Genomic DNA, 17,492 nt, shown 5'->3' on the forward strand with positions numbered 1-17,492 from the left:
AATTTGATAAACAGCAACACTCTTAAAATGATCATAATTTTTCGTAGGGATTCACGATGAAACAACCTTTGCGCGTGATGCCATGCAAGCAAAGATATTTACCAAGTCTAGATACCTTGTTTAACCAATCAGCAGCAAGATTACTTTATTCCTATTTTCATTTTCTTTCTGTTTCTTTGACGTACCAAATTATTACCTTGAATGATTAAGTGTAATGAGTCTTTCACACAAATGACTGTCTTATATGAACTGTCAACACTGCTCTCTTTTACTACGGAATGCTTTCAGCCGCAGCACGAACCACACCCTCTTTTGCACAGGGCACACAACCTCAACCAGGCTTGATTTGTGACTGTCATATTTTTCAGTCAGTCTTCGTTGTTAGCCGTTCGTAACGTGTTTTGTTGTCATATGTATGGCACAGTACCTCCATCTTCTGCACTGTAACCCAACGAGGATGTTTTTCCTTCTTCGGTAATGTAATTTTCTCTATCAACGTAATAACAATCTTGTGTATTTTTGGCTATCACCTAACCCCCCCCCCCCCCCGACGTACAGTGAGCAACGTACTTATTTGCGGAAAGCTGTGTCCTGACTACATGTACGTACATGTAAATCTTTGTCAACGTTGAATTCAGAATATTACGCATTCAGATTTTCATACAGCAAAATAGAACATAGCTCTGTGTCTAAGTATTAGTTATGTTTTTGTTTTTCTTTTCGTCTGTGTGTCTGTGTTCACAAAAATCTTTCGCCTAAAGAAATACGGGTCAACGACCTTACTATTAAATGTGTATCAATCGTTTGTATTTTTTGGTTTTTCTCTTTCCCACGCAAGGTCAGGAAGCGAAAATATGCCTCTTGGTTCGATTAAAATGCAGCAAACAACAAGAGATTGCTCCAGGCAAATGGATTATATCAGGGGAAAGTGGTTTAGCAGTCGTGCAAACACAAAATAGTAACTTAAAAACAGTCCATCATTATGCCCCTTGTTGATTTCCATGATTAGCACTTGCTATGCCATGATTTGTTGCAGCAAGCCTGCCTTCGGTTTGCCCTACATTGACCATGTTTGATATGTTTCCCGTGTTTTGCGTTTTCACTTGGGCAATTTTTTTGGGCGATTGACATTCCCATTCGCATACCGATCTTGTAACCCTTCTTTCAGTTATAGGGGAGGATATGTTGCCTTTGTGGTACGTTGACCATGATATTGTATATTTTCTCAGGGCCATTTTTTAAGTCTCCTGTCTTTTAACTATGTTTTGATTTTGGTATTCTATTTTTGGTGATTGACATTTCGATCTGCATTTGTGACACTTAACTGGCCACAGCCTTCTGAGCTACAGGCAAGGATATGTTGTTGCCTTTACGGTTCCCCAACTTCTATATTTGGTCTTTTAGTGGTGATGAACATTTAGAACTACTGTCATATTTTAATTGCATTGGTGTATGATTTCGCTTTTGAATAGTACTTTTCTGCGATCAGTATTTGGTACCTTGTGATAAGCTTATAGTCTATTTCGTTTATAGCAATTCACATGTTGTGTTGTTCTATATCATATGTCTGGTTATTTTGAAGATGCCAGTTTGAAAACATCTTCGAACGGAAGGAATTGTGAATATTGACCATTTCTATAGACGTAATATCGAATTGTGTTGACATGTTGATATATCAAGCATTTTCCGGTTTGTTTTGTATGTGCACAGCTCATCATTTAATCATTTTACATGTTCTATCACCCTCGTCAATAATTGAATACAACAGCAGTTATTCAGTGACTTATTTGCGAAGTGCTCTGTGTCCTGACTAAACATACGTTCATGTAAATCTCAGTCAACGTTAATTTCAGAATAGAAATTATATAGTATTAGTTAATTAGTTAATTATATATATATATACATATATATATATATATATATATATATATATACACAGACACACACACAGACACACACACATAAATACATACATATATATAAAGTAACATTTTTAAATATAAAAATGTCTTGTGATGAAATTGTTTACATGTCCATTGTAGAATGTGAATACAGTATTTCATCGTCGTAAACCACGCATTGCTTTATGGCAACAGCTTGGCGCTACCCATCTGCGGAGGGCAATTATGCTCTGGCTCGCAAGAATGACAGTATTTTTAATAAGCGACATTTCACATATTAACCAGATGTCCTGGACTGTTGTACACAGGGAATTATGTCAATCTCTATCAAAGAGAGAAAAGCAGAAAATCAAAAGCTTCAGTGGTTGATTCAGACAGCCATCATGCTTTGCTTAATGAAAGTCTGTTTTCCTAATTTGCGTAATATTCAAGGTATGGTAGCTGTACAGTTGTCTATAATGCTCAAAGACATTAGAATATAGAGTACGTCCTTTACAAAGTGTCAAATAAGACATGATTTTTTCCAGAGTTATGTTATATAGGACTTCAAGCTAAGCAGGATCCCTATAATGCTGTTTTGAAATGCTGTTGTCTCTTGGATGTGCAGAGTAATCATGAAATCACAATTTATATCAACATAGTCTGCATCTTCTCTCTTTAAGATCAACCTTTTACAATGGAGTGTTGCTATTCAGTGCTCTTAGTAATTGCATATCAGCTTTACCAGTTTTGCCATCATCACAAGGCTCAGCTGAACAAGGTTAGTACGTCAGGCATCTGATACAGCAGAACAGCATTATTGAGTTACACTAATCATGGTCATTCCACCATGCCCTGATGACAACAAAACCAAGTATGGGAAGATTACAAGAGAAGTCAATTGAAATACGTGGAGGCTATCACAACATGCACTTTTTCACAATTATGGTAATACGGTCAATTGTTCTCAAGGACCATAACATTTACACAAAAAATGTATTCATGTCAATGGAAAAGCAATAATTAAGGAGAAACGCCAAAGGATTTTCATGCAATATTTTACAGCAAAGTTCAGCATAAATTTGACGATCAAAGGTATTAACGCCTTATCTACTTTCTGATTGACTGCCCAACTTTGATTCAAATTGCGGTGGAATTTTATCTGTAACAATTGTTAATTGATTCACTTGCACCAAATAAATGGTGCTTCCTAGTTTACTTGTCTGTGTAATATACAAATTTAGGAAGGTTTATTCCCGTTTAATGCCAACTATGGACAAAGCCGGGCGATGAAAGGTCTGACTCTCTATTTTATGTGCATGCACCTAGCATTATGCATGACATTGTGATTTATGTATGACCTTTCTCTATACACAGTGTGAAAAAAATGACCTCCACCCATGTAATCTGTAAATGACTTGCATGAACATTATGTGCTACCCAATTACTGTTAGCTAGTGGTAGAGCATGGCATATTACTGTATGAGGTGCATGAAATGTAGTTCATATATATATAATGATGTAGTTCATATATATATATATATATATATATATTATATATATATATATATATATATATATATATATATATATTTTTTTTATTTATTTATTTACTGGCTGGGAACAACGGGCTTTCGCCCAATTACAGTTCCAGCAAAAGAAAAAGAAACTAACAAAGAGCACAACAATGAAACAAAGACAGTAATAACACAGTTAAAAAAACAATCATTGGAAAAAAATACAGATCTAAAAAGAATAAACATTATTAAATAAAAATCTGTGAAATTGCCCATAGTTACAATTAAAAATATCAAAAGTCTCATTGTTTAAAATACTATTCAAATTTTTCATAGCTCTCTGTAAAAATGCTGAGGAATGAGCAATGACTCTTGATACATTAGGTTTAAAATGTTGTTTAGAGCGCAGAGTGCGAGAAGGCACATGCAGACAGATACGCTCTAGAATTTCGGAGCTGTTATAAAAAGAGAACATACATTTGTAAAAGAAGGTGGCATCCATAAAACTCCTACGCTCTTGTAGAGATGGGATTTTGAAGAAGATACAGAGTTGGTTGTAGTAGCCAGATGAGTAGGTTATGCCAGTTTTACCGCACAAGTATTTGAGAAATTTACACTGAACTCTTTCGAGAAGATACAGAGTATATCTGTCTGGCTGTCTGGCTGGCTGGCTGGTTGTGTGTGTGACTTTACATGTCGTATCATAGCAAGTTTTGTCAACTTTGGTCTAGTCAATACAGATAAATATCCCTGATTATGAAAGTTCATTAAATATGCAAATAAGGAATTGGCTGAAGTAAAAATGCTCAATTACTTTCAAGAATGTTGTATTATAGTGTCTTCAATATATGTAGCAAATTTCATGAAAATACAAATATATCCTTAACCCTTTTCCTGCCAGCCAAGTCAGTCAAAAGCCGTATTGAGCCAAAACCATATTTATTTTGCCCCACTTGGCTTGGTATTTTATAGCAGCTTTAGTATGTAAAAACATGTTTACAATATCTTTGTCTTGAGGGACCTTCAAATCTTCAAGTCTTTGTTAAAATGCACTACATGGGACATGTTTTGCTTTACTAGTTTTAACCAACTTGACCTGATAGTGATATATGAACTTGGCAGGAAAAGGGTTAATTTCAAACTCCATTAAGTATGCAAATTAGGAGTTGGATGAAGTAACTAGATATGAACTGAAAATGCTCACGTGTTTTATTTCATATTGCAGTTATGTGTAAATTTGAACCTTTGCCACATGTTTGCAACTTCATTGAAAGTGTTATGATCAACATAATGAATAATATTCACCACAGATTAATTCTAAATCCAAGTATATATCCCCAATCAGGAAAGTTTATTAAAATACGCAAATAAGGAATTAACTGAAATGTTCTCATTAAATATTGAAAATTAGGAATTGGCTGAAGTAAAAATGTTAAAATGTTAAATGACTTTTAATAATATCGTATCATAGTATCTTTAATGTACAAAGCAATTCGTCAGCTTTGGTCTAGTCAAGACAGATAAATATCCTTAATTAGGAAAGTTCATTAAATTTGCAAATAAGGAATTGCCTAAAATAAAAATGCTTAATGACTTTCAATGTTGTATCATAGTATCATTAATGTACATAGCAACTTTCATCAAATTTGCTCTAGTAAATAAAGATAAATATCCCTAATGAGGAAAGTTCATTAAATATGCAAATTAGGACTTGGCTTCAGTAAAAAAGTTTAATGACTTTCACTAATGTTGTTTAATAGTATCTTCAATATATGTAGCAAGATTCATCAACTTCGGTCGAGTCAATTCAGATATATATCCCTAATTAGTGAAGTTCATTAAATATCTAAATAAGGAATTGGCTGACGTAAAACTGCTTAATGATTTTCAATAATGTTATATCATAGTATCTTCATAGTATATTCCGAATTTCATCAACTTTGGTCGAGTCAATTCAGATGTATATATCTAAGTAGGAAAGTTTATTAAATATGCAAATAAGGAATTGGCTGAAGTAAAAATGTTTAATGACGTTCAACAATATTATATCATAGTATCTTTAATGTACATAGCAAGTTTCATCATTTTTGGTCAAGTCAAACAAAGTCATAACAGAATTGATCCATTGAACTTTGGGCAGTTGCCTGCAGCTGACCAATGTCTCTAGGTCGGACTGTCCATGTATTAACTTCGCTTGCTTGACTAAAGGGCACCCTCTCCCAATGTTGTAGTGTTATTTAACTTTTAAGTTTTATTTACTTTCAATTCATAGCACAGTTATGTATATATACATGTAGTTTTATCCGAGAAGTTTTAGGTTTATTATAGGTACCCGCAGGTTTCTCTCAGTTGCCTCTTCATTTTGCAAAAAACAGTTACTTCATCAGAATGTAAATGTTGTGTGTTAACAAACGTTTATTTGACTTTTCTAGTATGTCCGCCTGGTCAATTTGCTTGCGATAATGATTGCAAACCTAATGGGTGGAAATGTGATGGTGATAACGATTGCAGCGATGCTACGGACGAAGTCAATTGTACAGGTAAGTAGTTTTCATTGTGGAAACAAATAGATAAAATTAATTTAATTAATTCAAGAAAGGGGATTACATCATAAATTCAGATAGAAAGATAAACACGAAATGAGAATATTAAAGAAGCTAATGGGATAGTTGGTTGCGGTAGATTCTGCAATGTTATGTTGGCAGGAGGGGGCGCTGGTGACCTAAATATTGTTAGCTGACAACTATAAATAGGTGATGATGAAATATTTTCTCTTCTATCATATTGCAGAAGAGACAATGAAGAGAAAAATTCCTCTGTGATGAGCCTTGCCCAATCCCCCGTCATTTTTATAATGATCACTCCCTTATGAACACTTTTGGACATTACAGTGTTAAACCTTAAAGGCATGGTTCAGGCGTCTGATTGTCTCGCTAGGAACTTTGCTTACAAGATTACAATTTTAAATAGAAAACAAAAGGATGTGGCACTTCATAATCTTCTTACTCAGACTTGAACAAACTCGATCGCTGGGATCGATTCCTACCTTTAAACCTTTTTGTTTCCCATGTACAAATTTTACAATAATGTCAGATATCTTCCAGTCCATTTAGGTTTTCTACTCAGATTAGGGATATATGTACGTTTTGTTCCAGAATGCACAGAAGGGAAATTCCTCTGTGACGAGCTTTGCCAGCCAGTTGTTTGGAGATGTGATGGTGTAGTTGACTGTCGTGATGGCAAAGATGAACTGAGCACCATTTGCGGTAAGTAGTCTCTTCATGAAAATAAAAATGTAATTAATAAACATAAAGGAGATGTAAAGTGCATGTTGAGATCACTGACAGTACCATTTATGTAGCCTGGCGCACATATAGCATTGAAAACACAGTCTCTTGTGGTTCGATACACGGTGGCGGCATAAGCAAGAAAGACCAATCTATCTTGTCCGCCAGTTATCTTTACGGCCTCCGCCGTGTATCGAAACATAAGCGGCTATGCACGTTTTAGGCCAGGCTACAAGCAGTCATTTTGCACAGTCATGCAGTGTTTTCACTTGACTGCACAATTGCGCAAATTGCGCATTTCGAGCCATTGTCAGCCCTTAAAGAGTTACTTAAGTGCAAAAATCACTTACAAATCACATCAAGCAAAGACGTATTATACGACCCGAGCACACCAATGTGTAGTGACCCAGCAAATATACTGTTGTACTCTATCTGAGGAGACAAAATATCGCCTCTCATTCAGCTGTGGTTAATATAACATGGAGTGCAGTGGATGCATCGAAAAGAATTAACAGCACCAGGCAGCAACAGCTTTATAATATTCATTCAAGTTCTCATTGTTTGCCACATGTGTGACTGCACTTTGCCTCTTCTTCTGTCTGTCACTCCTCCAGGCTCATAATGATCCAAGCTGGGCTCAAGGTACCTGTCTTTGTCACTTCAAAGTTCTCCACCTAGGCTCGCACAATTTCCTGGGTCTGACTTCCCTATAGGTCGAATCTAAATTCACCATGATATAGTCAATGATTCCTACCTGGATTTGTACAGTAAACCTGTCCTAAGGACAATATTCCCAATCTGCGTATCACATTTTTCTATGATCCTGGGTTGAAGTGTCGCCATCCTTGCCTTCACAGTCATTTACTTAATAATGGTCTCTTCAGGGGCATGTACACAGTCTATCTGGGGGAAGAATGACCGACCTTGGACTTTGCTTCCAACAAACAGATATGATCCCCTGGGCTCGAGCTTTCCTCACATCATTTCAGCTTCCACCTGGGACAGCACAGTGGTGTAAATAGGACCCCTCTCCACTGGGCTGGAGATTTCTCTGTCATCACCTCATATTTCCATCTTGACTTGCATGTACGTTCATTGGATGTCTCCCAGGATTCTAAGCCTCATCATGTTTTAAGTCATTTCCCCCTCAACACGACTGGAACTAATTTGGGATAATTGGATTTTCATAGTTGAATGTTGCAATAATACAAAGTACTCATAAAAACAAGTGTGTAACGTAAAAAGAAAAGCAGATGAAATTACATTTGTAGATTAAATCGGCATTACTTCACCATCCAATTAACCCAAATTAGTTCCAATCGTGTTCCTCAGACAATCCCTATCCCCCAATCACACCCAGTGCCTGCATCTTTCCAATGTATCACCCTTAAAATGAGAATTCTGCATGTCATGATCCTTCCCATCTCCTCACATTGGGACCCTCTTCTCGGGGGTCATTTCAGTCATTCTTCCCTCGTTTGAGCCTAACCTTGACCCCATTCCTCAGGAACTCTGCTAGACCCACACTTATGGCATAACAGAATTGATCCATAGTACTTTGGGCTGCGTTGCCTGTGTTACACGCCTCACACGGGTGTCGATTATATTGGTATGAATTGAGTTTATTGACAGGAGTAGTGAACAACGTAATACAATAAATCCTCATCAGAGATAGTTACTCTGGTAGTAGAATGTATACACGTCTTGTCTATCAGTGGCAGTGTCAGGTCTGTTCAATTCAGGGTCCTGTACTCCACTGAATTGCTGGCTGTCTATACAATGTCTGTCTTTGTTCTTGTGTTTTGATTAGTGATTATCTTAATGAGGTCTGCAAATGTTGCGTAACATCTCCTTGCACGTTAGTTTTGTCACTTAAAATGAGACAGGTCAAGGGTCCAACTTACACAACGTCATAACAGTAAAAAAGTATGCAATAATTCATGTCATACTGTCTTATTTCATGTGTCCAATATTGCCTGATAAATATCAATACATGTCGCGTCATCAGTAGTCAATTTGAATGCTTGATTACTAAGATTGCAATTTTGTCAAAACTTAAAATCTGTACAAGTCACTTGCATATAACCGCAGGTCATCAGTAGGTCATGTTGATCTCAAAAATTTTCTAGTCAGTTTACTAGACATCCAACACCTGCAGCTGACCAATGGTGAAGGTTGAACTGTCCATGGATTCACTCCGCTTGCTTGACTGAAGGGCACCTTCTCTCAATGTTGTAGTGTTATTTAACTTTTAAGTATTATTTACTTTCGATTCATAGCACAGTTATGTATATCAAGTTTTATCACAGAAGTTTCAGTTCATTGTAGGTACCTGCAGGTTTCTCTTGGTTGCCTCTTCGTTTTGCAAAAAACAGTTACTTTATCACAATGCAATTGTAGTATATTTACAAACATTTATTTGACTTTTCCAGTATGTCCGCCTGGTCAATTTGCTTGCGATAATGATTGCAAGCCTAATAGGTGGAAATGTGATGGTGATAACGATTGCCTCGATGCTATGGACGAAACCAATTGCACAGGTAAGCAGTTTTCATTATGGAAACAAATAGATAAAATTAATTTAATTAATTCAAGAAAGGGGATTACATCATAAATTCAGATAGTAAGATAAACACAAAATGAAAGTGTTAAAGGAGCTTATGGGATAGTTGGTTGCGGTAGACTCCGCATTGTTATGTCGGCGGAAGGGGGCCCTGGTGACCTAAAACACTGTTAGCAGCCTTAGTAACTATGTAAAAGTGATGATTATATATTTGCTCTTCTGTAATATTGCAGAAGAGAAAAATCCTCCGTCACGAGCTTCCCCCCCTGTCATTTATAATGATCATTCCCTTATGAACACTTTTGGACATTACAGTGTTGAACCTTAGTGGCATTGTTCTCATGCCATATTGTCTTGCCAGGAAATTTACTTACTAGATTATAATTTCAATAGAAAACAAAAGGCTATGACACTATAATCCTCTTACTCGTGAGACTTGAACAAACTCGATCCCTAGAATCGATTCCCTTACCTTTAAACCTTTCCCAATTACCAATTTTACAATCATGTAAGACATAGGATGATACGTACATCTTCCAGTCCGTGTAGTTTTTTTCTACTCAGGTTAGGAATATATGTATGTTTTGTTCCAGAGTGTACAGAAGGGAAATTCCTCTGTGACGAGCTTTGCCAGCCAGTTGCTTGGAGATGTGATGGTGTAGTTGACTGTCGTGATGGCAAGGATGAACTGAGCACCATTTGCGGTAAGTAGTCTCTTCATGAAAATAAAAATGTAATTAATAAACATAAAGGAGATGTAAAGTGCATGTTGAGATCACTGACAGTACCATTTATGTAGCCTGTTGTCTGATACACGGTGGTTGTTGTATATACATAAGAAAGAAAGACCAACCTATCTTGTGTGCCATTTAGGGACTGGTCAGTTTCTTCGGCCTGGGGGGGCCCCTGTTTTTGACTTTGGTGATAGGGGGTCACCATGTTTTTGAAATGCCCAATAGGGGGGGTCAGTGTGTTTTTGAATTTCGACACAGGCTCATTGCCTAAAATGCATCGTGTCAGCCACAAATTTTATCTAGTTGCATTTTGCGGCGCGCCCTTCGGGCGCGTAACTAATAGTCAGACATATTTTTCAGCAAGCCCAACTTTAACATATCAGGCATACATATATCAGAGATATATGTATGTTCAATATTTTTCAGCGTGCTCTTTGAGCGCATTACTTTAATATATCAGACATTTTCCAGCACACCCTTCCTGTGCATTACTTTAATATACAAGACATATATATCAGAGATATCAGGATGTTTCATATTTTTCTCCGCGCCCTTCGGGCGCCATACTTTAATAAATCAGAAATATATGCCAGAGATATCTTGATGTTTGCTAAGTGAAAGTGTACTATTATGAAATCTGCATTTCATATGAAAAGCATGACAAATTCCTGATCTTTTCTGTTCTCTCTATGAGAATTCAGTATGAGAAAGCAACATGCACAAATATCAATGTTACAAGAAAAGGTCATCTCAGACTCTGCACACATCAGATTTGGCTAAAATGCCTCTCTATGGTTCCTCAGGAGATTTAATTGGATGGCTGGCAAGTCTTAACACCCATCAAAGTTTTTGATTTACTGCTTTTTCCTGTTTAATATTAATGATTGACATCCATTTCTGTACAACAGTTCAGTACATCCGGTTAAGCATAGAAAGTGTGAAATACATTCACAGCTCATTCAAAATGTACTGTATTCAAACTTTAAGATTGACACTTTGAAATTCCTATCTTACAACTGACATGCCAACAATTTCATTAAAACACAGAATGACTGTTAAAATATAAATGTATGTAAAATATTATATATATATATATGTATATATATATATATATACATATATATATATATATAATATTACATATATATATTACAGTATTATATTATGACATATTACAGTTGTCGTGTGCGGGGGGGGGGGGTCACCCTGTTTTCAAAATTTGGAATGGGGGGGGGGGTCACCCTGTTTCAAAATTTGGAATAGGGGGTTCAGCCACTTTTTCATGTTGGCAAAAAATAATCCCCCCCCCCCCCCCCCAGGCCGAAGAAACTGACCAGTCCCTTATCTTTACAGCCCCCGCTGTGTATCGAACCATAAGCAACTATGCATATTACAGGCCAGGCTACAAGCGGTCATTTTTCAAAGTTCACTTGACTGCGCAATTGTGCAAATTGTGCATTTCGAGCCATTGTCAGCCCTTAAAAAGTTAACAACGCAGAAATCACGCACAAATCACAGCAAGCAAAGACATATTATACGACCCAAGCGCAGCCCGGTGTATAGCTGCAGTACAGTAGCTCGAGGTTTTGCCTGGGTATTTGGGTCGGACGCCGTCCGACCCAAATACTCAGGCAAAACCTCGAGCTACTGTACTGCAGCTTACCCGGTGTGGTGACCCGGCGACTTCGTAGTTGTACTCTATTTGAGGTGACAAAATATCGCCTGTCATTCAGTTTTGGTGACGTACATAAAGTGGAGTACAGATGACGCATCGAAAAGAATTAACAGTCAACAATGTAGTTGTGGTTCAGTCTTACATTTTATTTTCATGTTTTGATAGTGGTAAAGTTTGGAAGCAGAAATTGAAAGTCTGTATTAATGATGGAAAAGGCATGCCACTGCAGTCACATTGATTTCGATCATAAACACAATCGTTTGATTGGCGCATATTTTCATGGATTTAAATTCCCTAAATTCAGATCGAATCGTGTCGAACCGGGAACAAATGGGTCAAGTTCTGAGTTAGTGAAACAGTAGGTGACAATCGACAGAAGAATTAGAGAGCAGTCGAGCACATTACAAGCTGACAAACATCTAGTCTGTAAGACCTCGAACCTGCATGAGCAACAAGCGGCAAAGCTGCAAGCTGCGAGTAACCTCAGGCTGCAGGCTTTGTGCAATTAGTGAGAGTAAGAGTAATTTCTTACATAATTCTTATAAGCAAATAAGCTGGAAGAAAAATGCGTAAGACATCTTCATAATTGGATGAGACATTGTTTTTTGTTTCATAGAATTTTCCTAGTCAAAATTGGTTTCACTACAAATACATATAAGAATCTTATAAAATTCTTCCTCTTAACTAATTTGCATATAAAATACTTACAAGAATCTTATAAGTAGATTTCGTATGAGGATGTTAGTACGGGTACTGCACGCAACATAGACAACGCAACTGCATGAACTTGGTAAAATGTCAAGTCTTCCCCCTAATTTGGGGGAATGTGGCACAAAGTGCTCCTTTCAATGAACATGCAGAGAAAACAGCGGAGTAAGGTGATCTCTACACGTGCGCTTTAGTGAAAGAGACATGAGGGAAAGAACTTTCTCTGATGCACATGGTGAGGATCGATGTTCCTCGCAAGGCAAAATAATATATCAAAGGCGTTGATAGGAAAAAACTCATGAAAAATCGCCCACACAATTAGTTGCGAGCAAACAGCCTCGAATGAAATTTTGCTCAGTTACAGAGAGAGTAAGAAGTCCCAGGCCAGCCATATTGTGAAATGACTAGCAAAACAGCCAGTCATTTGATTACATTGTAAACAGTTACGTTTGGTAATTAACTTCATTGATAGCATGGCCACTGTAAAACTGGACTGGCTCCCCATTTGTGATGTAAAATACAAGATACCATTTCCACTTCCTGTACTCAATAATTAGTTTATTGAAGCAATCCCTCTTGTATGGGATCACTGTTGTTAATGTCATACAAACATATATTCCATGTAGACAGTGTGTTTTGGGGAATTGAAATCAGCTGCACTGTTTTTGATAAACCTAAAGAAGACACTGTCTTAAGGCGAAAATTATATACAAGAAAAATAATTTTGGTCTACAGATAATAATCTGTAATTTACAATAACACTAGTTTTTTCCTTCGCTTATTGTGTACATATGACAAATAAGTTGTTTGACAAATGTATATGAACTTGTGTTATGTACGGTAATAATATCTCAATCTTGAACGCAGGGTGCCAATCATAAACTCTCATTTACAACCACAGGCGCCTGTCTGCTGCGTAATGTGCTAAATCAATCAATTTTTGGCTCGATCTATCGATCCCATACTCGATCTGCTCAGCACTGCAACATAAATACTTCAAAGTCAAAGTTCATCCAAACTTGTAAATATGCATTGTCATGAGACTCTAGGTGCTAATATTTGCATGCATATCATACAAAATATACAATTATAGTATATTGTACAATTGGCAATAGGTGTGTATTTAATAAATTATATTTTTTACTCACTGCTGCTTTTGCTATATCAGCATAATGGCTTAATAAGAAATGGTATGTATTCAACAGAATTATTTTATGTGCAATTGGTATAGTTTTAGTAGTTTACAAGGAGATCAACACAATTCACACAGTTGTACACTGAACCACACATTTTCACTCATTCACTTTGTATTTCCAGTTTTCTCGAAGTAAGTCATTATCCGACAACTGAATATTTTATTCATACATTTCCTGTTGTGTGTGATTGAGTATGTTTAATATTTAGTGGTTGAGGAGGGATCACTGCATGTATAGTTTTGTATTTTATATGAGTATGTTTGTTTTCATCATAATATGTAGCTACTTAAGTGCTGTGGTTTTATTGGTATTATTTAGGTTTGTCTGCTAGATTCAGCTTTCAAAATAAGCACATGTGAGTCCCATACCAGTGGCTTAAAAATGCTCAGCTACTGGAATGATGAAAAATCAGTCACATCACAATTGCAATCAACCTACAGTAGCAAAGTGTAGCTTAGCTGCAGTACAGTAGCTCGAGGTTTTGCCTGGGTATTTGGGTCGGACGGCAAAACCAGATACCCAGGCAAAACCTCGAGCTACTGTACTGCAGCTAAGTGTAGCTATGAGCATTTAATGGATGAATCAATATACTATTTTTTCTGTGACCTAGTCTATCATCAAAATTGCAAACTTTATTCCACCACAACTGTAACAAATAAAGAATGCATTGAACAGCTTAAACTGGACAATATGTTTAACAATACAGTACCAGTATAAATGACAGCTGAGTCTAGCAGTGAAATTGTTAGACCTCTATAATAAGGGGTAGCAGGAATAGATCAAGTTTTGTCATTATGGTATTTGTGACATGGGTTTTTGGGTCAATAGGGGAGTACTTTTAATATTTATAAACTTAATATTACTACATAGATACATATAGCCCATATGAAACAAACCAAAGTTCACTTTAACTGGGACTGAAAATGTAATGGCAGACAGACTACAGCAATATTCATTTATAGGTTATTTTATCCTCACAGTTCTCAAGAAAAAATATGTTGATAACATAATGATCATGAAATATGGCTATTATTACTGAAATTATTTTCTTATGTTATCAATGCTGGACTTCATGATATGAATGTAATTTTTGCCTAATAATTCTGTGAAAGCCAATTGCCTTATTAACCTATACCGTATGTAGCCTGTCTGCCATTACATTTTGGATGGGGTTTCATTGCCATTGACCCCAGATGTTATGTGAAGGGCAGTGGTTAGAACGGTATTTAAATTATTTAAATACCTGCATTGCAGAATGCCACTTCTGATTTGGCATGAAACTCATAATGTCATTGAGGAAAGATGGTCAAATAAATATTTCTTCCATTTTATTGCAGGTCCATGGTGTGAAGGCCCAACAAACTTTATGTGTGATGATGGGGCCTGTATCATCAAGGAACTGAAATGCAATGGTGCACATGATTGTGCTGATGGTTCTGATGAGGCAAATTGTTCATCAACTCCAAGTATACCATCTTGCGGCATCAACACCAGGAAATTTGAATGTATCAATGGTGAATGCATTGCAGAGGAAAAGCTGTGTGATGGGCGCATTGATTGTGAGGACAGCTCAGACGAAAATTATGATTGTGGTATGTTAAAATTACCTTGCTCGGCAACTGAGCTAATATTTTTTGGTCTGTAATCTAAAATTTCAATTAAGCTTACCGTTTGTAATGAAATAGCTACTGAGAATTTGAAAATTGCCCCTAGTAGCTCATGTTGAAGCTATAATTACCGATGATTAGAAGAGTTAACCCACATTATGCACTCTGCAGATGTGCATGCAGGTGACTCATTCTATCAGTGGCAAAAGTAATTCAAATAATTGTCATTCATATTCCACAATTGATGGTCACAGTGTATGGCCATCACAGTAAAAAAACCTATAGGGCTCTTCTGCAGTCCTGCCTCAGCTGTAGATATTTAGATGCACAAGAGATGTTTGTGTCAGTGAGCCACTATACAACCAGAAAATTCACAAGAATTATTATGCGTATTATTCACAGTAATAAGTTGTAAATTAGTAATTATAACTAAGTGAGTCAACGGTACAGCTATAGCATAAAAAAGTTTTAATATTGAAACCATTTCTAAACTACTAAGAAAACATAGTCAGCTTGGACTCTCTGTTGAGCCACACAACGAAATAAATTGCAGCCGCTGATGTTTTTCTCAGACAGAACACCCAGACTAAATGTCCTCAAAGGCACACTGCCTATTCAATCAATCCCACAAATCAAAAGATCCAATTTATATTCTTATTGTCACAAAAAGTCCCATATGATGAGTTGAGAATAAAACTAAAAATATGGTAAATCCTGAACAGAAAGTGCTTGAACGACGTGGTATCACGTTTCCGATGTCTGCATCTACACAAACGTCCTAGGTCAATCGAGAACGTAGCTTCAGCAAAAATGGGACAGCATAAGCCCTGATATGGGTTCTCATCTCAGCCCTGCTAAGGTCCATATAGACAAAACTGCCAACATGCGGTCCAAATTCAGGCCGCACATGAAAGCTACTTTTCTAACTACCTTTCGGCCGAAATCAACTCAATTCGGGCCTACCTGAATCACTCGCAACCACTCACAGACTGAAAAAATTGCTCTCATGATGTCACAAAGCATTTAGTTTACTGGCGATGCGATGCATGGTAAAGGGCCCAGTGGTCGGCCTTATCTTGCATGAACATAATGCCTAATTGGCTAGGCGCTGCATGGTCCCTTGACTGTGCATCGCTGGCAAAGCAACGGTTTGAGATGTCACGGGAGCAATTTTTTAGCAGTCTGATTCACTTTCTTGCAATCTGATTCACTAAAAATCCTTTTCAACTTCCAGGGGAATATCACTGCCGTCGAACAAACAACTGTTCCCACATCTGTGTTCCCGAGACAGAGTTGTCAATCAATTCCAGCTGGTACACCTGCCAATGTCCAGGAGAAATGACGCTTGATCTGGATGGTTTCACTTGCACAGAAAATGATTATGGTGTACCTGTAAATGATACAGAGTTAGCAGTCAAGCCATCAAGTTCACTGGCTGCTCTTATCCCAACAATTTTAATAGCAGCAGTCACTGCAGTGATATCAGGGATATGCCTTGTGATATATATCAGGTATGTCTGATTATTAAACAAATCGATCAATTTATTTCTCAATAGTCCAAAAAACAGTAACTGCCAATACATCCAAGTTTAATAAGTTGTTCACTTCTTAATGATCAAAAGATGACAACTTCTGAGACCAATCCATTGAATTACCCTTGCCACATTGTTCATGGGGCAAGGGTAAGTCACTTCTTACACAGTGGGTGTTTCTATAGACAGGTTGTGAAGAGACAACATCATCTTCTAAATTTTCAGCTAACTGTTTCCTTCTAAATCTCCTTTTCAAAACCTGCTTGCAGAAAAGCCATTAAATCTGGCAATAGGTTCAAAGGGAACATTAGACCTCATTCAGGTTATTTAAGCTCTGCTGTCTGTGACTCGGAGCTTAAATGTAGGTGTCGACTGTAATCCAGTGTCCGTCAAGTTCTTACATTCAAAGCTTCTTCAAAACAGCCAGCCTGTTTCCTTTAATATTTGGAGTATATGTTACTGGAGATGACCAAGTTAATCAGATTTGTTCAAATTGTGATGAAATGTGCAAATTTGTATTTTTGAGGCTATTTTTGGGCTAAAATCTTGTTTTCCATAACAGCTGGTATGACTGCTTTAATATTTGGTATACAGGTGAGGATGACCTGTTTTGCATTTGTTCAAATTGTGCAGAAATATGCAAATTTATATTTTGAAAGTAATTTTTGTCATTTTTGGTCAATTTTTTTTAACCAAAACTGCTTTTTTTGATTGCTTTGATATTGTGTATACAGGTTCATATGGATGATCGAAATGTGATAGTCCAATTATGATGAAATCTGCAATTTTGTAT

The 17,492-nt window shown here is 36.8% G+C and overlaps 1 protein-coding gene across 1 annotated transcript in view; it reads left to right on the forward strand.

The window, feature by feature from the left end:
• LOC139133423 (very low-density lipoprotein receptor-like) overlaps positions 1-17,492 on the forward strand; it is a 23,510-nt gene continuing 6,018 nt past the window's right edge. Inside the window, exons 1-8 of the mRNA XM_070700010.1 lie at positions 1-474; positions 2,564-2,661; positions 5,830-5,937; positions 6,553-6,663; positions 9,117-9,224; positions 9,841-9,951; positions 14,898-15,152; positions 16,402-16,678. Coding sequence (XP_070556111.1) covers positions 416-474; positions 2,564-2,661; positions 5,830-5,937; positions 6,553-6,663; positions 9,117-9,224; positions 9,841-9,951; positions 14,898-15,152; positions 16,402-16,678 — 1,127 coding nt within the window. The 5' untranslated portion in view covers positions 1-415. The remainder of the gene's footprint in view (positions 475-2,563; positions 2,662-5,829; positions 5,938-6,552; positions 6,664-9,116; positions 9,225-9,840; positions 9,952-14,897; positions 15,153-16,401; positions 16,679-17,492) is intronic.

Source organism: Ptychodera flava, chromosome 5, assembly GCF_041260155.1.
Source record: "Ptychodera flava strain L36383 chromosome 5, AS_Pfla_20210202, whole genome shotgun sequence".
NCBI lineage: Eukaryota > Metazoa > Hemichordata > Enteropneusta > Ptychoderidae > Ptychodera > Ptychodera flava.